The sequence below is a fragment of the Pelophylax lessonae genome (genome assembly GCF_965119305.1).
Source record: "Pelophylax lessonae genome assembly, chromosome: 1".
In the NCBI taxonomy this organism is placed as follows: Eukaryota; Metazoa; Chordata; class Amphibia; order Anura; family Ranidae; genus Pelophylax; species Pelophylax lessonae.
The window spans coordinates 297,503,171-297,528,739 of NC_138768.1; the positions used below are offsets into that span (position 1 = coordinate 297,503,171).

At 45.1% G+C, this 25,569-nt stretch overlaps 1 protein-coding gene across 4 annotated transcripts in view; it reads left to right on the forward strand.

Annotated features, from left to right (window-relative positions):
- Positions 1-25,569, forward strand: part of GIT2 (GIT ArfGAP 2) — a 226,043-nt gene that overhangs the window by 141,191 nt on the left and 59,283 nt on the right. For 3 of the 4 annotated variants that reach the window (XM_082252665.1, XM_082252661.1, XM_082252662.1), the window contains exons 16-17: positions 117-206; positions 9,748-9,830. In XM_082252665.1, coding sequence (XP_082108791.1) covers positions 117-206; positions 9,748-9,830 — 173 coding nt within the window. The remainder of the gene's footprint in view (positions 1-116; positions 207-9,747; positions 9,831-25,569) is intronic. The other variant, XM_082252663.1, reaches the window with a different exon arrangement.

A 25,569-nucleotide genomic window follows, 5' to 3' on the forward strand; every position in this document is an offset into this window, starting at 1 on the left:
AATTCATTATTTTATCTGCATTCATAACTGTGGAAGTATCTGGTCCATATTCTCTTAAAGTGTTTTGATTCAAGTTTGTTTTTGGGTGTCTCGAGTGTTTTTCTTTTTCCCTTCAGATTGGGAGGAGTGCTTTTGTGACCTCCTCTTCATCCCTGCCATCCTTCCCCTCCACGCTTTCCTGGTCAAGAGATGAAAGCACACGAAGGGTTAAGTACCTTCCAAGTTAGCTCTGCTCCTTGGAGACCTTGACTTTCTCCATGAGAGCTCTATATCTGTTCTTTTTGCCATTTTTGCTAACAGACCTCTTTTTTTCTCTGCATGAAGCAATAATGCCTCATTATAACTTTCATTCACTGCTACCCATCCACTCTCCACAACCATGTAATGCTAGCAGCACGATGTTCTGTATAACCAAACTTCACATGAGAAAGTCTTGGCTCCACTCATTCACTTGCAATGGACAACTTGATATATGTATTCAAACACTGCTAAACTATTGTGTGAAAATTTTGAACTTCTAAATGACTCAAAGTGAGTTGGAAATAGGTTTCTGATTGTAGTCAGCAGCTGAAAATATGTAGAAATCTATGGAATGAAGCCATCTAGGTTGAAGAATCAATATCATAATAACCTCTTAAGCCGGCCATAGATGGTTTGAACTATGTATGGGAATGCTGAATGAACCCAAGTGGATCAATCGAGCAACTTGGATACATTCAGCCTGTCAGATTTTAAATGTGATTATTGCTAGCGGCTGTTATAGTTGCAAGCAATAATCACTGTGTTCACACAGGGAGAACACAATTGCTCCATGGGAGGGATTCCCTTATCAACACTGACTGTGTTGATGGGGAATTCCATCTATGGCCGGCCTTAGTCGTATAATGTTTTCTTTTTTATATAAGGCCAAATGTATACTACAGTACTATCTTTTGATCTCATGTAACCTATTTTGGGCCAAGTGGAAGAGATTGGTCTAAGATGTTTTGTGGCGCCGAACACCATGGAGAACAATGAATGTGTAAATCTTTCAACACTTTAGGACTCTTTAACACCAGGTGCGATGGGACTAAGGAGTGCAGTCCCACAGCAAGACAAATCAAAATAAGGCCAGTTCACCCTGTTGCGATGGAAGTACTGAAAGAAGTATAGAATGCAGAACTTTTTCAGCATATCTTGGTGCAATGCAGTCGACCCCATTGATCCATGCCTTGACACAGTTGTGACATTACTATGAAGTTTGCTTAATAAAAAACTAAACTGTGTTATGGGATCAGCGCATTGGCAGCACTGTGATCATACCACACACCAGATGCTGCACTCTGGCACAGCTGCTGGTTTGAATGGCCCCTTATTTTTTTGCCTGACAGAAGTTTTAACACCAGAACTGAAATTAAACCAAAAACTGTTGGTTAGTGTGCTGTTTTGGCCCCACTTCTCCTATTTTTTTTTTTTATTACCTTTTCCAAAAATGTGACAGACTGATCATGAGAGGCCCATGTGTCCAAAATCCATAATAATTCACTGTACACGCATTCTTAATCTTTTGTATAGTAAATTTTACTATGCCACATAAACAACCAAGATACAGAGATGTGTACCGTATATACTCGAGTATAAGCCGAGGCTCCTCATTTTACCACAAAAAAATTGAAAAAATGATTGACTCGAGTATAAGCCTAGGGTGGGAAATGCATTAGCTACTGGACCACCACGAGACCCAAGACGGGCTGCGGGCATGGTACAGGAGAATGCAGGGCTGTGGGCATGGTGCAGGAGTTGCAGGGCTGTGGGCATGGTACAGGATAATGCAGGGCTGCAGGCATGGTACAGGGGAATGCAGGGCTGCGGGCATGGTGCAGGGGCTGTGGGCATGGTACAGGAGAATGCAGTGCTGTGGGCATAGTACAGGAGAATGCAGGGCTGTGGGCATGGTACAGGAGAATGCAGGGCTGTGGGCATGGTACAGGAGAATGCAGGGCTGCGGGTATGGTACAAGAGAATGCAGGGCTGCGGGCATGGTAATGGTACAGGAGAATGCAGGGCTGTGGGCATGGTAATGGTACAGGAGAATGCAGGGCTGCGGGCATAGTACAAGAGAATGCGGGCCTGCGGGCATACTACAGGAGATGCAGTGCTGCAGGCATGGTACATGGTATGGGAATAAGGGAGCAATTGCATGAGCTGTAACTTCTTTCTCTTGCATCAGTTGCTCAAGCACAAGAATGACACCACCACTTCTAATAGAGTCTTTCTCGGCTACCTCATAAGACAGCTCAATATTAGGATAGCGGTTACAGAACCTGGCCACATCTGCCATCTGGGAATCAGTGAGCTGCAGAAGTCTCACCTGCTCCTGAGGCACCTTAGATTTAAAACTGGCGCCGCCCAGCGCCAACACGTCATTGCACATGCGGTGCCGCCGGCGCTCGGAAAAGCTTGTATACATTCGGCTATTCCCGGGAATAGCCGAACGTGTACGGCCTTCCCCGAGGGGCGGCGCATGCGCGGTGACATGTTGGCGCCGGGCGTCGCCATTTTTAAATCCAAGGCGAATAAGAGCACATCAGGCCGGCCGGGACTTTCTTTTTTTTTTTTTTTATGACTCGGGTATAAGCCGAGGGGGGCGTTTTCAGCACAAAAAAATGTGCTGAAAAACTCGGCTTATACTCGAGTATATACGGTAAATGTCTTACTTGTTTTGTTTGCTTAAAAGAGAAGTATGGGTTTTAATATTTTCCCCCAGTTATACTTACCTAGGTGGATGCAGCATCAGTCCGATGCTACCTCTGCACTGAGAACAGACTGATCGAACACCGCCGATCACTCGGTTCTGACAGCTACCCAAGCCCTGCCTCCTCGCTCGTTGGATCGCTGAGCTGTGGAGGGGCGGGGAGAGGCCAGCTAAGGCTCTCAGCGGTTCGCTGAGAGGCTGAGCCAGGTGTTAGCTTGTTTTGACATTTAAAATGGAACTTTGATAAAAATACTAAACTCTGTAGATGCTTCCCAGGTTTGACTAGCATATTGTGAAAAATCCATTTTACCTAGATCCTAAGTCAAAGTTATTGGACCATAAAGAAGACCTTCTACCTACCATTTAACAGCACATCCTACTTTTTCTCCTTCTGCATAAAGAAATATGATTCTCAAATAGAGATACCTAAACCCACTTAAAACTCAACTGCGGCCAGGCTATGGACATAAAGATATGAACATATTCTTAGCAAATGGTAAATGAGCTGTGAAGCAAGCCCTCACTGACCTCAGGTAAGGTATGAGGTAATTTCCTCTTCAAATTTTACAGCAGAAGTACTTTCACTTTCTGCTGCTTTCCACCTCCCAGCAGGCATTTGCCAGCCTTATTATATTTAATGTCAACATACAGCAGGTGGTGTGTAATATATAAAATAAATATCAACAAGTGATAAATAAAATATATCCCCTGCGCACAAGTATAAAAATAGCAAATGAGTCCAATTACAGACCTATCGCAGCCACTTTAAAGTTAAAGATATGTTAAAGTTACCAGGAGAATGTCACAAATACAGAACAAACCACTAGTAAAAGTAGCGCAGATAGATAATTAATAATGTCATAATAGTCCTCCACAAACAAGATTAAAAGCCAGACCTTCAGCACCGATCGGTGCATCCGTGACACAATCCGTTTGATATTGGAGGCTCTTTTATATGCTTTGTTTGTGAGTACATTTCTTTTGGATTTGGTGAATAAAACGTGTGGAGTGTAAACAATATTACGCTAGTGTGGTTTTTCCCTTCTTTCCCTGCAACTGTGGTGAATGGGAGTATCATTGTGATGAGAAGGAGATCTTTGCAAGAAAAGACACAGTCACTTGGTGCCATCTGATTGGATAAGATTTGTGGTATTCTGCTCTGCTGCCTATCCTGTGAGAGTAGGTGGGCCACATTGTCCGGTGAGTTGCCACCCCCCTTATTGAGCACCGAGGTGAAGGATGTGTGGTGTGGTGACCCCATAAAAATCACGATTATTCCCAATCTGAGGAGTCTGTTCTTCTGCATGAGATTTTAAAGAGACTTTTAATCTTGTTTGTGGAGGACTATTATGACATTATTAATTATCTATCTGCGCTACTTTTACTAGTGGTTTGTTCTGTATTTGTGACGTTCTCCTGGTAACTTTAACATACAGCAGGTGGTCTAAAAGGGGGAAAAGCAGAGTTGTTGAGATCCAACTTGAAAACTTAATGCATTTCTAGTGATTCTTGAGGATGAATTGCTTCACAGTGGGGCACATTTATCAAGCAAATTAGCAATACAGTTATGTGCAAATGAAAGCGGCTCTCATTTAGCGAAGTCTGTGGAACATTCTTAATTTGCCACCCATACACCTGTAATCCTGGGCAGATAACTGTGACAGATTTGTAAAGGTCTGGGATAGATCTAGCACTGTAACAGAAGATGCCTGCCTAATTTGTTTATTGTACATTACGGGACACAGAGCATCTTCATATCCATAGCGATAGGGTTATGCTGACTCCTTCAGGTGATTGGACACTGGCAAAAAAGACACTGTCCCCTTCTAAGCAAAAGTTTAGTAACATGGTGCCCTCTCGGTTGACGCCAACTGCTGATCCAGCGAAGGTCTCTGAACAGTCATTAGCAGGTCATGTCTCACCTATGCCAGAGAGGAAGGGATATAGGGAGTCAGGGGTTCCAAATACTTTCTCCAGGTAGGGAGAAACTTGGATGCAATCCCCCGTGCTATGCATCCTCTGGAGGTCTATGCGTTCCATGTGGTTTTGACACCCTTCTACTATCTGGTATCTCCACCACCTCTAGGGCATCTTCCTTCAGTACCTTTGTGTCAGGGGAGGATTTACCATCTGCTGCTGCAGGTTTACAGTATCGGCTTTGTGAAACACTTACCAGCGTGGACGTCCTTGGTCGCAAATGGAAGCTTTCCCCTTCTCCTCATGAACCAAGGAGGAATCAGTAGAGGATGAGGTAGTGGAAGCTGAGACAATTCCTGTAAAAGGAGACACAGAAGAACCTCAGCTGAGCAATCTACTGCTGAAGAACTCGGGGTCAGAATTTATATCGGACCTAAAAGGCCTTTTAAGCTTTGCTGTTGCAGTTGTTCAAACTAATTTAAAGTTACTACTTCCTGAGTCCTCTACTCAGATATGATTAGGAATATGGCATCCTCCACAAAAGCCCCAATTATTTCCTTTACATCCTCACTTAAAGGATGGTTTGTACGTGGGCTGGTCTCACCCTGGCAGTGTGTTCATTCCCCCAGGTAGGCTTGCTCAGCAATACCCGTGGAAAATTCACTAAAAAATTGAGTATGCTTTTGGTGGATTTGGCAGCTTTCTTTTCCGAACTACTTTTCTTAACTAGATCCTCATGTCCAGTGGTCAGAGTCCTGGTTTATAAGGTTGCCTCTGGCAAATGTCTGGAGGCTTTACTCAAAGCCTCTCTTGCTCTGGTGGGAGTAGCTTTACAACCTGTTGATTGCGACTGTAGGCATGTGTCAAAGCCTTAAAATCTTGGCTCGTCGCATGACCTGAGAGCAAGATCCTACTAGTGGAGATACTGAATAAAGCAGAAACTTGGAGGTTTTTCCACATGCTCTTAGTTTTTCTGTAGATGCCTTGAAGGACTGCATACAGCAACTTTCCGATTTAGTAGTCTTATCCATAAACATGCACATTACCTTATGGCAGAAGGGCTGGTCAGTGGAATTGCCCTGCATGAAACGTTTACCTTTTCAAGGGAAATGTACATTTGGTCCTGCTTTGCATGATTACATACAGAAGGTGGCTGTGTGAGTACTCTGTTACCGCTTAGAAAGAAGGTTAATCCTACGGTTATATAACATGCCATTCCTCCTTCTTCAAAAAAGCATTCCTTTCATCATTCCCAGGCCTTGAACTCTGAGCCCAAACCTCAGTTCTGCCAGAAACCTTGAACTTCAAAGCCTGCAAAGTCGGGGGAACAAGTTCTCTTCACAATGAAGGGGCTTACCATTTGGTTAACCAGATACCAGCTTGATGAGCTGGCATAGCGTTCTGAACAATCTCTTGGTCCAGGGAACTCAGTCACCGCATGAGAGGTCACTGCCCTTTAACATCCTGGATTCGTGCGCAATTCGCCTTGCCTTACTGTGTTTAACGGTGTAGCGGAAGAGCTTTTCTGTAAGGGCCCAGTCACATGGCGCCACTTCTGTGATGTACATAGATCATCAAGGAGCCGTCAGAAATCGGTCTGTGCAGAGGGAAGTGTATCTCATCCTGTGTTGGGCAAAACTCCATGTTCCCATGCTGCCTGCTGTCTACATTCCAGGTGTGAAAAATTGGCAGGCAGATTTTCTCAGCTGTCAACAACTGGGGGGTTGGGTTTTTCACCCAGAGATGTTTAAAGAACTTGATGGTAGGGCACACCAGATGTGGATCTTCTGGCATCCAAGTTCAATGGGAAGCTGGTCAGGTTCAGCTCCAGGATCAGGGATCCTCAGGTGCTGGCAGTGGATGCTCTGGTGACATTGTGAGACCAGTTGTCCCTAATTTATGCCTTTCCACTGTTAAAGCTTCCTGTTTGTCTGCTTTGAAGGATTCAGATGGAAGGAGTTCTGGTGATTCTGATTGCTTTGGCCGGGTCCATTAGAACTTGGTACTCTTAACATTAACATGTCATCAGATGACCTTTTGATCCTTCTGAATTGACCCAACCCTCTGTTGCAAGGTGCAATCTGTAATCTTCTTTACAGTCTCTGACTTTAACGGCATGGTTTTGAGACACAAGTGAGTCTCTTTTTAGGTCATTCTTACCCTACCGAATGCTAGAAAGGTGACTTGAGGAAGTTTTAAAACAGGACTTGTAACTTTTTATATTGCTTGGTGTGAGGCTAGGAAATTTCTTCCTTGCAAGTGTGTCATGGGTTGCATCCTGGTGTTTCTCCAACCTGGAGTGGGCCTGGCCTTGAGTGATTTCGGCTTTGGCAGTCCTTCAGAGACCGACTTTCCACAATCCATTAGTGTGTGCCTTTTGTCCAAGGCATAACACATATATTTATCCACCAGTCAGGACTACCTGGGACCTCAATTTGGTAATTTCAGTATTGCAGAAATCCGTTTTGAATCCATCCAGAATATTCCTTTAGTCCTTCTGACTTTTTTTTTTTTTAGTCTTCTGAATTCTGAAGATTTTTTCTGCTTTTTTCTGACTTCCTGGGACCTCAATTTGGTACTTTCTGTATTGCAGAAATCCGTTTGAATCCATCCAGAATATTCCTTTAGTCCTTTGACTTTTTTTTTTCTTTCCTAGTCTTCTGAATTCTGAAGATTTTTTCTGCTTGCCATTACTTTGGTTAGCAGTGTTTCTGTAATTTTTCATCATTTTGTTCCAGCCAGGACATTGTGTTTCCCTCCTTTGTCTTAAAACGGAGTTCCGGCCTTGGAAATGTTTTTTAGATAAAAATACCCCCGGGACAGTCAGGGCTAGTGCATTTCATAATAGATATTCTCTGAACTGTCCCAGGTTGCACTTGCCTTTTAGAAGAAATACTTACCTTGAAAATGTCTTGTCCAGCGCTGCTATCTCAGGTGTGGGCAGCTGAAGCCTGAGCGTCCTCTTCGGTGTCCTCTTCCGTGTCCTCTTCGGTCCCTGAATGCCCTGCCCCGGCCCCGCTCGTCACTTCCGGGGCATGCCCAGAAGCTGTTTAGCAGGGAATGACGCGCCTGCACCAGAACTGACGAGTGGGGCCGGTGCAGGCGCATTGATTCCTGGGAGCGACGACTTTCAGCTCCCAGGAGTCAATGCAAGCAGGAAGAGACGGCGCGGGCTGCGGCCGCAGATGGAGGAAGTGGAAGAAAGGTAAGTGTATTTTCTTCAATAACAAGGTAAGTAAACAAAAAAAAAAATCGGGACTATCCATTTCTTTTTCAGGTGACCTAGAGCAAGCGGATGGCCCAAAGTGTTTTTTGAGGCCGGAACTCCGCTTTAAGTTGCAGATGCTGGGGACTGGGCTCTTCACACTGGATGTGGTTCATGCCATCACATGTAACTTGAATACGACTGCTGCAATTCATCAGTTAAATTCCCTCTTTGTGGCTTCCTGAATGCCCAAGGAAGTGTCATGCTGTTTCCAGGTCTACCATTTCTCGGATCTGTCAGCTTATTTCTTATTCTTACGTTCTAAATGACAAAGTTCCATCTTTTTTTAGTGACTGCACTTCTACAAGGAGCATTGGTGCTTCCTGTACTTTTCGCCATCAGGCTTCAGTAGCCCTAGTTTGTAAAGCTGCTACTTGGTCTTCAGTTCATAGTTTTACTATGTTTTACAGAGTGGATGTTAGAGCTGCTGAGGACACTACCTTTGGTTGGAGTGTGTGAGATTCAAATCTTTTCTCATTTTGGGGGCCTGTTGTCTTGTTGCTATACCCCCACCAATATTCAGTGCTTTGTGACATCCCTATTGTCATGGATATAAAGATGCTCTGTGTCCTGTGATGTACAATAAAGAAAATTAGATTTTTTTTGTTTATCTGTAAAATCCTTTTCTTGGAGTACATCATGGGACACAGATCCTATTCCTATTGCTCTGTGGTTTATGGCTTGCTACAAAAAACTGAAGCCTTGCCTTTTACAGAGGGGTTATGCCTGGAAGGGGACGACCTATCATCCTCAACATGAAGATGCTCCATGTCCCGTGATGTACTTTTAAAGTAATAATAAAAGCTTATGTTTAAAAAAAAAAACATGTTATACTTTTCTGCTTCTTGCAATGGTTTTGCACAGAGCAGCCCGATGATCCTCTTCAGATCCCCCACTGGCGCTCCTGGCTCCCCTCCTTGCCAAGTGCCCCCATAGCAGGCTGCTTGCTCTGGGGCATTCGCTTGTGCTCGCTCCCGAGGTGCCTTTGTGTGCTTACTCCTCATTGGCTGCTTTGGAAATTTTGTGTTGTTAAACCCAAAGCCATCTTTATGGATGGTCTATTATTTAGTTTTAAAAGCCTGCCTAATAGCATTTCCATTTTTGGCTGGTGTCTTTTTTTTTTTTTTTTTAACAATTGCTTGTACAACTGTACAGCACTGTGAGAACAGAGTCAAATTTACTTCGACCCTGAAATCCAGATGTGGATTCTGATCTAGTCAGTAGTATTAGCAGCTGTGATGTCATCTCATTCTCTAGTAGTGAAAGTTAGTAGCTCTTAAAATGCAAGCTTTTGACTCTTGCAATGAAAAGGCTACACGTGTCACTGGCCTGCTGCCACTATTGATAGAGGACCAGTCAGAAGAACAAAAAAGTCTACTTTAAGGTAAGAGTATTTTTTTAATGCTTGTCTGTGTTCTAGTGCAGATATGGTATGGCAGTACAATATACATTTTATTTTTTCCTGAATGGAAGATAAATGAAGTAAGTGTGTAGCTGATTTGACTAAAATGATCATCTGGCAATTTAAAATTAATGGTTCCTTCTTTTCTGCTTATTAGCTTAAGAAAGGACCTCAGCCTTTAATATTGGCTGTATTTCCTCAGCCAGATTCAGTTTTATTATCTGCATAGGTTATACATATAAAACATAGAGTCAAATATTTAGCCTGCCATATCATTAATTTCTATATAAGTGACTAATGCCATCAATTGCTGTCATTGATTGACAGGTTTTCACTATTGTTTACTGTTTTTTGTGATTTCTTTTATGTTGTAACTTGCTTACAATGGAAATTGGTACAAATGTAAAGATAAATGTCTACTCGCTTTAGGGGTCAAAAGTAGAAAAACAGTCAAGTGTGCCAGAAAGTGACTATGATAATACCATCCATGATACAGAGCTTGAGGAAACAAGGTAAGTTCAAAATGTTAATTCCAAAAATTCTAATTTTTTGCTTTCTGTTTTCATGTTCATGTACATCCGTGCATTGTAAACCTCACATGTGTCTCTCAGCTGCTGATATTACTTATAATAGCTTTTCAGCAGGCGCTATCCACTGCAACACAGTCACAATGCCTATATCAACTGCTTTAAAGTCAGTGGTACCAGTAGTTTTTCTTGTCTGAAAGGGTTGCTTTAAAGTGGAGGTGAACTCTATTTTTGAACCTATAATAAGTCTTACCTGTAGGTACAGTGAATATCTCTTAAACTTGCACTGTTTAGGAGATATTCACAAGCGATACTGCCAGTGATGTTCAGAGCTCCGTGCCAGAGCCGAGGGCTCCCACGCGCATATGCAGGAGCGATGTCACCGGGGGGCGCAACCATTCATACAGCCAGTGCCCACGAACCCAAAAGGGGAAGACCAGGTGAAAATGGCAGCGCCGGGGATCCATGACCGCACTGTGCGGGAGGGATCTGCTTTACAGGTAAGCCTGTCAGCATTTGCTAGTATGCGGTGCATACTAGTACTTTATGACCTATCCCTGCAGGGGGAGCACTTTAAAATACAGTATCGCAGGACTGTGTGAATGAGAACTGACCTGACACCAGGTGAGGGGAACGGGGGGAGCGGCCGCTAATAGCTATAACTATGTGAGCCTTCACTTCCCTGTCAGCGGAGATGCATGCCTGACAGGGAAGTGAAGGCTCACATAGTTACAGCTATTAGCGGCCGCTCCCCCCGCCCGGTGTCAGGTCAGTTCTCATTCACACACAGTCCCGCTGACAGGGAAGGATCACATAGTTATATCTATTAGCGGCCGCTTGCCCCGCCCTCCCGCCTGGTATGTCCCTTCATTCATACAAAGATCATAGTAGTAGGGACGTCATTGAGAGGCGGGCGGCCGGCCAGAGGCGGGACTTTTAAAACCTGCCTTGCGCTGCTCCCTCCTCCTTCCTCGCGGCGGCCAAATTAATTTCGGCAATGTTAACCCATTATCTGCTGAAATTGGATAGGCTCCTTTTCGGCCGATAATTTCGGTGCATCCCTAGTCCCAACCCCATTTATAAGGCAAGAAATCACACTTATTAAACCTGACAGGGCACACCTGTGAAGTGAAAACCATTTCAGGTGACTACCTCTTGAAATGTGACTCTACAATTTTCATAGTCATAAAAATAAAGAAAACTCTTTGAATGAGAAGGTGTGTCCAAACTTTTGGTCTGTACTGTATATGTGTGTGTAAATATATATATATATATATATATATATATATATATATATATATACACACACACACACACACACACACACACACACACACACACACACACACACACACACACACACACACACACACACACACACACACACACACACACACACACACACACACCCAATGTTTCAACTAAAAAGCGGATTCTCATTGTATTTTTAAGAGAAAAGTTCACTTTTTAACAAAAAAATAAGTGCACATTTTTTTGCAGGTAAAAAATTGTGCATTTACTGTTTTTTTGTTTTCCTTTGGGAGCCTGTTAAGCAAGGTTTCTCAACGAGGGTTGCATGGAACCCTAGGGTTCCTCCTGAGGTTGCTAGGGGTTCCTTGAGCTGTGGGCAATTTCTGCCTCTCAGATAAGTTTCCAATGACACCATTGTTCCTTTTAGCTATCTGTAAGGCGGTAATTCTTCTCAATGATGACAAGAGTAAGGCGCATTCTTCCCACTGACTGTCACACTAATGTGTCATGAGTTGTATATTTTTCATTTTTAGCAGGGGTTCCCAGAGATGAGAAATTTATTTCAAGGTTTCCTCTGTGTTGAAAAGGTTGAGAAAGGCTGCTGTAAAGCATTGCACCAGTGATCAGCAGATCATTGTTACCATGCAGGACTCCTGCTGACAGACCTAATTGAGTGTTTGTTCATACCTCATACAGGCAAGCAGAAACTCACTGGCAGAAAGCTTGAAAGAACTGCGCTGTGGTAGTTCATTGAGAACTACCCATTCAAAAACTACCCATTTCCCATTCACAGAGGACTGTAAATTAATGGCAGGGCAGAGTTAGTTTTAAAGAGTGACAACAGGCGCCCGGAGAAGATGCCCGCCTGCTGTCACCAGGGGGGAGGGGGGTATGGGAATGGCTGCAGTTGTTGGAACATGTTTCATGTTCCACCCTAAATATGGGTGGAGCCTGTAACAAGTTCCAAAAAGTAATGTATCCTTTAAGCATATGATCCATTTTCTACCTCTAAGAAACAGCCTTACCCTGATGAGCAATATGTAATCTTTAATGGACAACTTAACAGTGTGTATTTCACCTTTGTTTATTACTATACCCCCAAAACTAGACAAAAAACATTCTTTACAGTACAAACAAATGGCCACTGCCTCTACCTTTAACTTGCCTTCACGGCAAGGAGCACATGAAAGGGCAACGCATGCAAAAGAAAACTAATATTCCCAGCTCAACTCACCAACCAGCCGGCAACCAAATCATTCTTTACCCATCTCCTTAAAGACCAACTTGGTAATTCGTGAAAAATTCTCCCATTGTGCAGGGACTTTGCCCGCACTGCAAGGGTTATCTGCTTGTTTCGGTCTAGGGGAGAGTAAAACCACTACTTGCCACGTGCATGATGCCTAAACCCTACACTGACCATACTGCATTGTCCATGTGTAGGCCTATTTCGCTTCACAATTTACATGTTATCTGTTGTCAAAAATTTAACAGACTGGACACCACTATTCTCTCACTGGCAAAAAACAGCTTTATAATTGGGCAGTTCTTCCAGCCCAGGCATAAAGACCCAGTGAAAACAATGCAGGGGCTGGGCAGAAAGTGGTTAACATAATTTGAAATTGGCAGTCTTTTCTACTTTGGTAAGATGGTAAATGATCCGCTTGCGTCGTCAGCGGAAATGGCAGCCAGAAATGAAGTCTTATGGAATCTATGTCACTAGCCAGAGAGGCTAGTGACATAGATTCCATAAGACTTCATTTCTGGCTGCCATTTCCGCTGACGACGCAAGCGGATCATTTACCATCTTATCCGTTGCCCGATACCTCCAAGACACAGCCACAGGAACTCTTTTAGCTTCTGGGTTATTGTCATTTCCTTCATACTAGACACACAGCACCCTTGGTCTGCATCCATTCTGAATACCTCACAGGGGAAGATTCTCACTTAGTAACTGCAGATTACAGGCACTTGGGAGAGGAAAGCACATGGGTCAAATAGCAGAGATTCCTCTGCAGGTCCTGGGGAAACTTCAAGTACCTTCCAGGTTGATAGCAGTTCCCATTTCCCGAAACCAGGTCTTACACTAACATTGCTCCAACACCATAATTGGGGCTCCCTTACATATGTAAAACATGTGGCTTGTCTAACCAAAGCAGAATTCTCTGCCATTCTCTTTTATCTATTCCAAAGGATATCACCATTTCTGAATTTAATAGGAACAAGCACCCTTAAATGCTCTTCTGCCTCTCTAATCCCCCTTTTTATCTTAAGACATTACAACCTGATCTACCTAGTGCACTCCATTTACAAAACACAAGGGGGATGTCAATTTTTTAGTGGTGGCTGCAAGTGATTTTTCACCTCCCAGGGTTTTGTGACAGTACTTTTTTAGCTCATCGCCGGGCTGGCTACTGGATAGGTATTGTATACCTAGTGCTGCTTTTCTACCACACAGTTGAATTTAACTGTTCCCACCGTGGACTTGGCCTTTCTTGCACTAAATATTCAATCTACTGTTTCCATTAATGGCATTGCCTCCATCAGGGATTCAGTTGACAGGCGTTTGCAGACTCTTTAAAACTTGCCTTGGAAGGCCCAACCTTGCAATTAGCTATTACCCAGACCAAGGCAAACTGCACTGGAGAGATCGATGGTGAACTTTCTCCACATATAGTTGGTCCTAATCTTGCCACAAGATATTACAACTCTTGCCCGCAGCACTGCTTTTCTGTGTAGATGACATGTCAAACATGATCCTGTCGATTCTCCAGTGTCTTTATGGTCTGTGCATAATCTTATGGCTTAAAACCTGGTTTGCCCTCATGAAAGGTGACTTTTTTTGCATGCCCTTTGAAAGTAAACTCCTCTGGAAATTTCCATGAGGTGATTCCTGAGGGAAGGACGTTCCTACCCCATTATTCTTACACATGCTTCTCTATACAGTAGGCCTCCTCTACCATACAGAAACGATTTGTGACCCCCCCCCCCCCATTCATCCTATATTGCAGGTGTTTTACCTCATGCAAACCCTTCACCACTAAGCCCACTGAACCTGCTCAAAAACCTTCTTCACATTAAAGTTTTTTTTAATCAAATTTAATATCAAATTTTATGTTAAATCTTCTATCCACGTCAAAATGCATGATAGAGGAACTTCATGTTTTTTGAGCCAACGACGCATTTCTTCAGGGGAAATGCAGAGGTAAGTATCTGCATAATGTAAATCATAGTTTAAGAACACAATTTATTGCATCAGTTCTTATTCATACATTCTTTGTAAATTTGTTCTCGCTACACTTAGAACAGCAATGAAGCTGTTACAACATTATCAGTAGAACTATTGAGTGGCATTCAGAATGGTGATCAAACCCATGCCCTTCCAAAAATAAGCCAAAAAGGGGTTCCAGGAGTGACAGTACTTGTACAACAGTTTCTAATCAATGGTGTTGCAAAGGTTACCTTTGCCCCATCTCTCAGTGGTATGCACTGTGCAGAAAGTTCAGTAATTTCCAATCTTTTAGTATGGGGACATTTTTTCCTGCAAGATTACGCCTAGTGGAATTTTTCTTAAAGGGGAGTGTCACTCCCATCTCTGGAGTTATAATGTCTCATTCAAATTATAATAGCTAAATAATCATAAATAATCTTACCCGAAGTCTAAAAAGTTACTTTCTAAAATTGATAATTATCCCATCTAGCATTTTGACATTTACCATGCTGGATTTGCGTGCCTTCCCTGCACGGGGCAATGACATCAGATGTCGTCAGGTGTTAGATGAACCAGTGCAGTGATATCACACATCTGTTGCACAGTCCTCTTTGCAAAACATACATTTCTTCCAGGAATAATGTTGCAGACTGATGAGTAGAACCAGGACAACCCAGGACCAAATGAGTGGTTATAGGAGAAAAAAGGTAATTGATTATCCATTACAATGGCACCTGAAAGTGGGTGGGGATATATTAGGCAGCAAGTAAACTTATTGTCTCCGAAATTTGTTTTAAGAGTAAAAAAAAAAAAAAAATGGGCAAGCGTAGGTATGTGAGTCAAATTGTAATGGCTAGAGAACGGGGTCAGAATAACCTCAAAACTGTAGCTCTTGTGGGATTTTCCCACTCTGCAGTAATTAAGACCTACCAAAAATGGTCCTAGGAAGGAAAATTGGCAACCCAGCGACAGGCTCATGGGCAGCCAAAGCTTATTTATGCACATGGGGCGTGAAGGCAGGCGCTACAATGGGCACACAAACATTGGAAATGGACCACAGAGCAATGGAAGAAAGTGGCCTGGTCTGATGACACACGTTTTCTTTTACATCATGTCGATTGCTGGATGCATATTTGTCACAGCACCTGGGAAAGTGATGGCAGTAGTATGCAGTATGGGAAGAAGACAAGCCTGTGGAGTCTATGCAATGCTTGGATGTAACGTGATCCCAAAAAAATGTTATTCCTTAACTATGATTTACATTATAAACTTACCTCTGTGATTCTCCTGAAGAGAGAAAATATTATTCTATTTTTAATAAGAAATGAAATAATAATGTCAAACAGTCTATTGATGTGTTTGTGGAAGGTGACTAGAAGATCATTTTTTGTAGCATGTGCAAAGTTGTTACCTGGTACTGGTTATAGATACGTATGTGACTCACTCCTGTTCCTCAACTCTGTGCAAGCTCCAACTAGAGTGACACAGAGCTTGCGCAGGGTGCTATTTCTTTATTTTTCTACGGCGGAAATTAGAGGTGGGGGACCCGAAGGAAGGGTGAGTGTGTGCTGCTGGTGGTTAGGGTATTAATATGCAAACTTGTTGCTTTCCTTTGTATAGACAAAGCATATGTTTGTTTTAAAGCATATCTGACCAGAGGCTATCCTAATAATTCAATTTTCCTATGCTTGCTCCTTATTCTACCTGTAACCTAACTGCACTATAATTTATGAATCTAAACATTTTCTTTTAAGAAAGGGCTATTTCACTCATTAACACATCTGAATATGTTGAAATGAAAATAAAGTTTCTCTCTATCGTTTATTTACGGACGCAGTCTCTGATCTTCATATCAGTAGGGTTATGCTGCCCCCTACAGGAGTAGGACACTAGGCGGAAAAAAAGTTCTGTCTATGTTTATGGGCAGTCCCAGGGGGTATACCCTCTCTCTCTTCCTGCTATAGGATGTCAGTTTTAATCTGCCTAGTCTAAATTAAGGACCTAGTTCCTTGTTAGGATCTCTGGTCCTAGCAAAGTTTTTATTTTTTTCTAGATAATTTTTTTTTAGTTCACTTTTTCTCCGGATTTTTTCCTGTGAGATCTACAAGCAACTATGCTGTATCTGGGTGACGGGCTGGATGTATAGATCTAGTGGTCACCCCAGCCGGCCAACGAGCTAGGGCTGGGCGATAAATCGATTTAATCGATTTATCGATTTTTTGGTTAGAAACGGTTTTTTTTTGGGAAACTCGAGTTTTTTTGTATAATCCTTTTTTCTCCCTTGCAGCCGAACTGCCCACCGCCGCGCCTGGATGTGACGTCAGCTGCGGGGCGGGCGGTGCGTCTGTACAGGCCGGGGCTGCGGCGCGCTGTGATTGGTAAAGTCTCCCCGGCCTGGATGTGACGTCAGCTGCCGGGAGAGGAAGCGGGCGGTGCGTCTGTACAGGCGCACCGCCCACTTCCTCTCTCGGCAGCTGACGTCACATCCAGGCCGGGGAGACTTTACCAATCACAGCGCGCCGCAGCCCCGGCCTGTACAGACGCACCGCCCACCCCGCAGCTGACGTCACATGCAGGCCGGGGAGACTGTCACTGTGACTGTACCTATCACAGAGCGCTGCAGCCCCGGCCTGTACAGACGCACCGCCCGCTCCCGCAGCTGACGTCACATCCAGGCGCGGCGGTGGGGAGTTCGGTGGCTGCACACAGTGCACACAAGGCAGAAAAGTATTGTATTGTACACAAAAACTCGAGTTAAAAAAAAAAACGTTTCAAAGTACTGTCTTCAACTAAACGTTACTGACTGTGGTGGACTAGTTCAGAATCAGTTCCTGTGCAGCAGACTATGAGCTGGCTGAGCCCAGGCCCAGGGTGTGACCCAGTGTGTGTAGTTAGGCAGGGGCTGGCTGCACAAGGCAGAATAAAGTAACCATATTGTAGAAAAAAACTCAAATTTTTGAAAAAAAAAAAATTGTGTCAAACTAAAAAAGGTGGCCGGTTACTGTGTGTTTTCTGGACTGTACCTATCACAGCGCAGCCCCTGTACAGACGCACCGCCCGCAGCTGACCTCACAACATCCAGGCGCGGCGGTGGTCCGTCAGAGTCACATATACAGCGCTTCTCTTTCCTCAGTCCTCCCTCAACACAGTGAGCTCTCCTCCCTCCCCGCTCAGCGCGACGCCCCCGCGTCTTCTTTTACTGTCTAATCTGTCTAGTAGTCTATTAAAAGAACACAGTCAAAAAATTAACAACATGGCAGCGTGTAGTACTACTAGCACCAGCAAAGAACTACTTCCAAAGAAAGGCACAGGTAATTCTGTAATTTGGAACTGGTTTGGTTTTGATGCAGCAGACAATACACAGACGAAGCCTTGCTGCAAAATATGTTTCAAGGCTGTTGCTACTGGAAGCAGCAGTACAACAAATCTTTTCCAGCACCTGAGGAATAAACATCGCGAAGAATGGGAGAAGTGCAGCCGGCTCCGTAGCGAAAACAGCTCCTCTAGCACACCTACTAAGGCTACTATTGCTGCTAAAAAGCAAACTACACTTCCTGACAGCTTTACAAACTGTGTGCCTTATGATAAGAACGGAGCGCGATGGAAAGCGATTACAGAGGCGATCACGTATTATATTGCCACAGACATGCTGCCAATTTATTCTGTCGAAAAGCGAGGCTTTAATCACATGATGAAAGTATTAGATGCGAGGTACGTTGTCCCCAGTCGCAAGTATTTCGCTGAAGTAGCGCTGCCTCACCTGTACAATACAACTCGGGAAAAGATCCGCAGTGAGATGGAGGAGATGCAGTTTTTCTCAGCCACAACAGACCTGTGGTCCAGCCGGACGATGCAGCCATATCTGAGTCTGACAGTTCACTACATCAACGCTAGTTGGACTCTGCGCAGCATCTGCCTTCAGACAGCGTATTTCCCCGACAACCACACTGGTGACATAATTGCCCATGGCTTAAAAGACGCTCTCAGCTCCTGGGGACTTTCGGAGGAACAACTCGTCTGCATGACAACTGATAGTGGCACCAACATCATAAAAGCCCTTAAAGACAACAACTGGCCCAGCTTGCAGTGTTTTGGCCACAGACTCCACAATGCTATAGGTAAGAGTTGGTGTAAGAATAAATAGGTGCACAATACTTGCACTGTTGCACATTGTAAAGTACTGTTTGCTCATAATTTAATTAGCCAGAACTGTATACTAAATATCTTTTCACATTTATTACAGAGAATGGTGTAAAGGATCCAAGGATCGATCGGGCCATAGGGGTCTGCAAAAAAGCTGTATCAGCCTTCTCCTACAGCTGGAAAAAAAGGCGAGACATGACAGAGTTGCAGGCTGAGCTTGGACTTCCCCAGCATCTTTTGATCTCAGAATCCCCAACACGTTGGGGGTCTCGTCAAAAGATGATTGAGCGCTTTCTTGAGCAAGAGAAGGCAATAACTCGTGTCCTGGGTGCGGACAAGAAAACGCGTCATCTTGTTCCCACGTGGCAAGATTTGGAAGTATTAGAAGCCACCAACAAAGCAGTGAAACCTCTCCAGGACTTCACTGATGCACTGTCAGGGGAATCATATGTCAGTGTGTCCTGCATCAAACCAGTGCTGCATTTGTTTAAAACAAGTCTCCTCCTGCCAGAGGAGGAAGATTTGGAGCTAACAAAAACAATCAAAGCTGACATCATGCGTTACCTCGAAAGTAAATACTCTGATTTGGAGAAAGAGGAACTTTTGGACATGGCCACACTTTTAGACCCGAGGTTCCGTACAACCTACATTGATACTAGCAAATTGGAAGTTGTCAAAAAAAGAGCGGTGTCTGAGATCTCTGCTCTCTGCAACTCTAACACAGAGGAAGCTGGTCCCTCAGCTGTTCAAGAGAAGAACACCCCACCACCATTGCCACCAAAAAAGAAAATGACTCTGGGTGCCTTCTTTAAAAACAGTGCACCATCCACCACGCCACACCCACAATCTGAGAAAGCTAAAATTGAGACTGAGCTTGCAACGTATTTACTTATTCCAGACATAGAGCCTGACACAGATCCTCTTGAATGGTGGAAGCTGCATCAGCCCAACTTTCCAAGGCTAAGCTTACTGGCTAAAAAATATCTTTCTATTCCAGCCACTAGTGCCCCTTCAGAGAGGGTATTTAGTGTGGGTGGGGGAATAGTTACCTGCAACCGGGCCTGCCTTAAGCCAGAGGTTGTGGACAGGCTCATCTTTCTTGCAAAAAATGTTTAGAATGACTCTGAGCATGCGCAATGTTTCAGAGATCTAACAAGCACGTGTTTTGTTGTTATAGATAAAACTTAGTTTACATTTGTTTTGTTCACTCTTTGAGCAGGCTATATGTTTGCCACAGGGCCAGGCATGTTTCATTTTTTATATTCACAGTTCACACTGAGAAGAGTTTATTTTTTTAATTGTGTAATGTTATATGTTACAAAATTTGTAATTATCTGATTTTTTGAACAGAAAATTTAAGCTACTGTGAAGTTGTTGCACTTTAGTTTTGCTTAAACCTGGGTTAAAACTTGGAATTGTTGAATGACAGAGCCTCGTTTACTTTTTGTTTTGGGATTCTATGCATTTTAACTCTTGAGGAGTTAAAATAGCAATAAAGTTGCACTTTTGACACTATATCTGATGTCTGTAGTCATTTTTTAAGTATATTGGAAAAAAAATCGAAAATCGAATCGAAACTCGAATTTTTCTTTAAAAATCGAAGATTTTTTTTTTAGGCAAAATCGCCCAGCCCTACAACGAGCACTCGCAGACTTAAGCTCCGCGCTGGGTCGGCCGCGACATAGTCCCACTGGAAGGAGACTGGCCCCGCGAGATAAACCTATCGCCAGGTCGCATACTACCGGATCGAATCGCAGCATTCCTATCTGGCCAACAGCTCCCCCCACTTCGGCGGAGAGGGGTTCTGTCAGGAGATGGCTCCCGCCTGTTCCGGTATGGTAAATGTCCCCCCCCCCCCCCTTCTTCCTTTGGCGGATTTTCTGATCTTTATTTCTGAATCAAGATCGCTGCTGACACGTGCTGTGCAGACGTTCTGGGCCTCCTGGTGAGTCTGGGGGGTCTGTCTCTCTCTCTGCTGGGGGTCCCCAGTGCGCGCAGCCTGACCTCCTGGGGGCGCTGTAGCACGGTAGGACGTTTTTAAAAAAAAAAAAAAACCTTTTGCCCAAGTTTTTTGCTGACGGGTTCCCCTGGTGCAACATGGACCCTGCGGAACGTGTCCCCACCTGACTCCCTCAGGGAGGCCGCAGGGCCCTCCAGCTCCCAGCTGTCCATAGATGCAATTTTGGCGGTCCCGGAATTGTTTGTGTCCCGGGTGGAGGTGGCCTTTAAGGGGCGAGGTGCTAAAAAACACCCTCCGCCTACCCCTGCCTAATCTGATGTTTCGGATTCTGAGTCTGACTCAGCCACCGCAGACGCGGGTCTCCCTGCCGGGCCGACTACCTTGCGTCCTGTCTCCTCTGATAGTGATGAGGATATTTCTACCTCCACTGCCACGCTTGAAAAGGCGCTGGTGGACGCACTGGTTGTATCTGTGCTTGAGAGCCTAAAAATGGAGGATGCAGCTGTGTAAACGCAGGTTACATTTGGCACTCACAAGCCATTCAGAGCGGCAAAAGTTTATCCCTTACCTGCTTATTTGGACAACATGCTCAAAAAAGAATGGGACCGCCCTAAGCATTCCCCTGAGGTGCCTAAGCAGATTGCTGGACGATACCCCTTTGAGGAGTCTCTTATAAAGAAGTGGATTGTGCCACCTACTGTGGACCCTCCAGTCTAAAGACTGAATAGTGGAGGATTCCCCATCCTTTAGGGATCCGGGGTATAGAAAGGCGGAGTTGTGGCCCACAATATGTGCTCCCTGGCGGGGTCTGCACTCGGGTGTTTACGGTTGCCCTGGTCTCGCAAACATTGACTGAATGGGCTAAGTTACTACGCCGTGACCTGGATGGGAAACATCTTCCTCCTGCCTTTGAGGAGCTGTTGGACCAGCTGGTGCAGGGGCTGCAATTTGTTTGCGATGCCACGCTGGATACTGCTTCCATATTGAGCTGACTGTCGGTTTCGACAGTGGTCCTCCAGTGTATACTTTGGCTAAAGTGCAGGTTTCCGTATCAGACCTCAAAGAAGGGCTTGACTGATCTACCATTTCAAGGAGATCGCCTGTTTGGGGCTACCCTGGATGATATTATCAAAGGTCTTACAGAGGGGGTAAGAGTACCTCTCTCCAACAGGCTAAAAAGGGTAAGGATCCGCGTCAGACGGGGTCCCTCCTTTTCAGCTCACAAAAAGTTTTTTCGTCCCTCAGGGTCAGTCGATAAGGCAAAGTTCTTCAAGACTCCCTTGGATGGGTCTAAGCGGCCCTGGACTGGCAAACATAAATCTCGTTTCTCCAGATCTGAGGGCAAGGCTCCTTCGGCCTGATGGTGCGCCCTCACCCGTATCTAGGGTGGGGGGACGTCTTTGCTAGTTTCCAGACCGGTGGCTCTCCCGGATACAAGAAGACAAATGGGTTCAAGAGATCATACGGTACAGTTACAAGATCGAGTTTTGATCTGTCCCGCCGGTGAGGTTTTTCCCTTCCAATGTGTGACTGTCCCCAGATCACTTGCAGGCTCTCTTTGGGGCCTGGTACAGGACCTGGTACAACAGGGAGTGATAGTTCCGATTCCGTGTGCGGAACGTTTTCGAGGCTTTTATTCAAACCTGTTTACGGTCCCCAGGAAGGAGGGCAAGGTGCGTCCAATCCTGGACCTGAAGGTACTGAATTGCTTCATGCAAGTTCAAAAATTCAAGATGGAATCAGTTCGCACGGTGGTGGCTTCCCTACAGCATTCCAATCTGTGCAGGTCACCAACGGTTTCTCCGTTTTGGCGTGGGAGAGGATCGCTATCAGTTTGTGGCGTTACCCTTTGGTCTCGCCTCTGCTCCTTGGGTCTTCACAAAGGTGTTGGCTCCGGTTATGGTGCTGTTGTGACAGCAGGGGATTTCGGTCCTGGGTTACCTGGACGATCTGCTTCTCCGTGCCGAGTCTCCCTCGGTGCTAGTGACAAATTTAGGGATCACCATGAGAATTCTGGAGGAGTTTGGGTGGATTCTGAACCTTCAGAAGTCATCCCTGGTCCCTTTGAGACTGGACTATCTGGGCCTGATGTTGGACTCATCCTCCGCCAGGGTATTTCTTCCTTTGGAAAAACTCTAAAAACTCCAGACCGCGGTTCAGCTGTTGCTGTCCAGCAAATGGTCGTCCCTTTTGGACCTGCATGAGAGTTCTGGGACTGATGGTGTCGTCCTTCGAGGCGGTCCCCTCCACTCAATTCCACACGAGGATCCTCCAGAAGGCAATCCTTCTCAAATGGAACAAGAATCCCACTTCCCTGGACAATCAGATCCAGCTGAGCCGGGTGACCAGGGGGTCCCTGATTTGGTGGCTTTGGTCCCTGATGCTCAAGCAAGCTAAATCCTTCCTCCCTGTATATTGGACAATTGTCACCACAGATGCCAGTCTGTCCGGATTGGGAGGGGTTTTCGGCAGGTTTTCTGCTCAAGGAGTCTGGTCTCTGGAAGAGTCCATGTTACCCATCAGTGTTCTGGAGCTGAGAGCGATCAGGATTTGCCTAGTCCACTGGACTGGGCACCTGCAGGATTGTCCAGTGCGCATTCAAACAGACAATGCCACGGCCGTGGCTTATGTCAATCACCAAGAGGGCACCAAAAGTGCCCTTGCGGCCTTGAAGGTGGCAGGCATCCTTCGATGGGCGGAGCGCTTTGTTCCGGCTCCCTCCGCTGTTCAGATTCCAGGAGTGGTAAATTGGCAGGCGGATTACCTCAGTCGACAGGCATTGGATGCAGGGGAATGGTCTCTCCATCCGGAGGTGTTCCAGCAGTTGTGCCTTCGTTGGGGCACTCCAGATGTAGATCTGTTGGCGTCTCGGGTCAACAGGAAAGTGCAGAGGTTTGTGGCCTGCTCCTGGGACCCTCTGGCGGAGGCCGCAGACGCGCTGGTGGCCCTGTGGGATCAGTATCAGCTGATGTATGCCTTTCCTCCTCTGAAGTTGCTGCCAAGACTTCTTTGCAGGGTCGAGGCGGAAGGGATTACGGTCATTCTTGTGGCTCCGGATTGGCCTCGCCGATCTTGGTACGCCGACCTGGTCAGGTTAGTCTCGGATGCTCCTTGGAGACTTCCTCTCAGGGAGGATCTACTGTCTCAGGGGCCAATCTTCCATCCAGCTTTACGGTCACTGGCTTTGATGGCTTGGCCAGGTGCTGAAGGACCCCCACTAAAGCGAGGAAAGCAACTTCTAGGAAGATCTATCCTCGTACGTGGAAATCGTATATTGCGTAGAGTATCTTGGGGCTCCCCCTCACTCTTTCTCGGTGGTTCAGATCTTGGCCTTTCTTCAATGGGGAATTGATCAACGGTTGGCCTTGAGTACTATAAAGGGTCAGGTCTCGGCCTTGGCAATTTTTCTTCCAAAGGCCATTAGCTACCCATTCCCTGGTGCATAGCTTTATCCAGGGGGTGCGACACTTGCTACCTCCGTTGCCACCTTGGGACCTTAATTTGGTTCTCCAGAAACCTCCTTTTGAAAGTATTCGGGAGATTCCCCTGTAATGAACTGGCGGCATTGTCCTGTCGTTCTCCCTATCTGGTGGTTCACAGGGATGAAGTGGTACTTCGTCCAGATCCGTCCTTCCTTCCGAAGGTGGTTTACAGTTTTCATTTGAATGAGGACATCGTGTTAGCCTCTGTGTCCTAAGCCGAAACATTCTAAGGAATTTGCACTGCATACTCTGGATGTGGATGGGGCAATCAGGGTGTACTTGGTGACTACTGAGTCTTTTTTCGGAAGTCAGATTCACTCTTTGTACTCACGGATGCCCCTAAGAAAGGGCTGCTTGCGTCTGCTGATACTATTTCCAGATGGATCAGAAAGACGGTGGTGTGGATTTACTCAATTAAGGGTTAGGTTCCTACTTTCGCTGTTAAGGCGCATTCTACTCGGGCGCTTAGTGCTTCCTGGGCTTTTCACTATCGGGTATCTGTGCTTTAGGTTTGCAAGGCGGCTAACTGGTCTTCTGTTCACACCTTCACAAAATTCAAACAGCAGGCTGCTGTTTGAGGGGGTTCTTAGTCTCCCTTGATGGTGTTTAATGTTTTTTTCAGGTGGGTTTCATCTTGTTGTTCTGATGAGTCCTATGTTGCCTGGTTGGATATGTTGAGCCTTGGGGACTTATTTTTCTGCTGTTCTCACAAGGGATAGACCGATTATCGGCAAGGCCGATAAATTGGGGACCGATATGCACTTTCCCACAATATATCGGTATCGGCCCCGGAACTGGCCGATATTTTCGTGACGTCATTCTGCCTTCTTAGGCTGCCTCCCTCGCCTTGGACAGCCTCGTCTGGAGTCGGGACTATTGTATTAAAGTGCAATGAAAGGTAAAATGTCACAGTTAGGAGGGAACCAGTAAAACTGGATTGTTTAAGGAGTGTAAATACAGCACCCATACATTTTCTTTCATTGCACTTTAATACATGAGGTTTCAATAGATGTAGTTCCTTGTTGGTTCGCTAGCTTGGTTGTGTGGGGTCCATTTTATGCGCGGTTTAATGTGTGACTGTGTTTATTTGTGTATACACTGAGTGCCACAGGGGTCTTTTTCCCCTCTGTAATTTTTAGCGGCTGGAATTGGTTATCCAGCCTGAGTTTTCAATAAAGTGTGTTTTGTATCGATTCCGGTGTTGAGCTTTATTTGCAACTTTCTTTCAGGGGTTTTCCACCCGTGTGGTACCCTGACCCTTTTTGTTTTATTATTTTCTCTGACACTGCTTTGATCCAAACTGACATCCTATAGCAGGAAGAGAGGGTATACCCCCTGGGACTGCCCATAGGCTTGGCCAGAAGTTTTTTTTTCTGCCTAGTGTCCTACTCCTGTAGCGGGCAGCATAACCCTACCAAAAAAGATCAGAGACTGCGTCCATCAATGAACTTCAGAAAAAAGGATTTTACAGTAAGACAAAAATCCATTTTTTTTTTTATCTGGTAGAATGAAAGGCAGAGTTTAATTTGTTTTTTTAAATGAAAGAATTGTGCCTTCTGCAAGCCTTTAGTTAAGATTTTATTCTTACTTTCATAGCCTGACTGGGTGGCAATGCCTGCCTTTCTTAGGGTAAGACTGGCTACAGACTATTCTCCCCCATAACCCAGTACTTCAAACTCT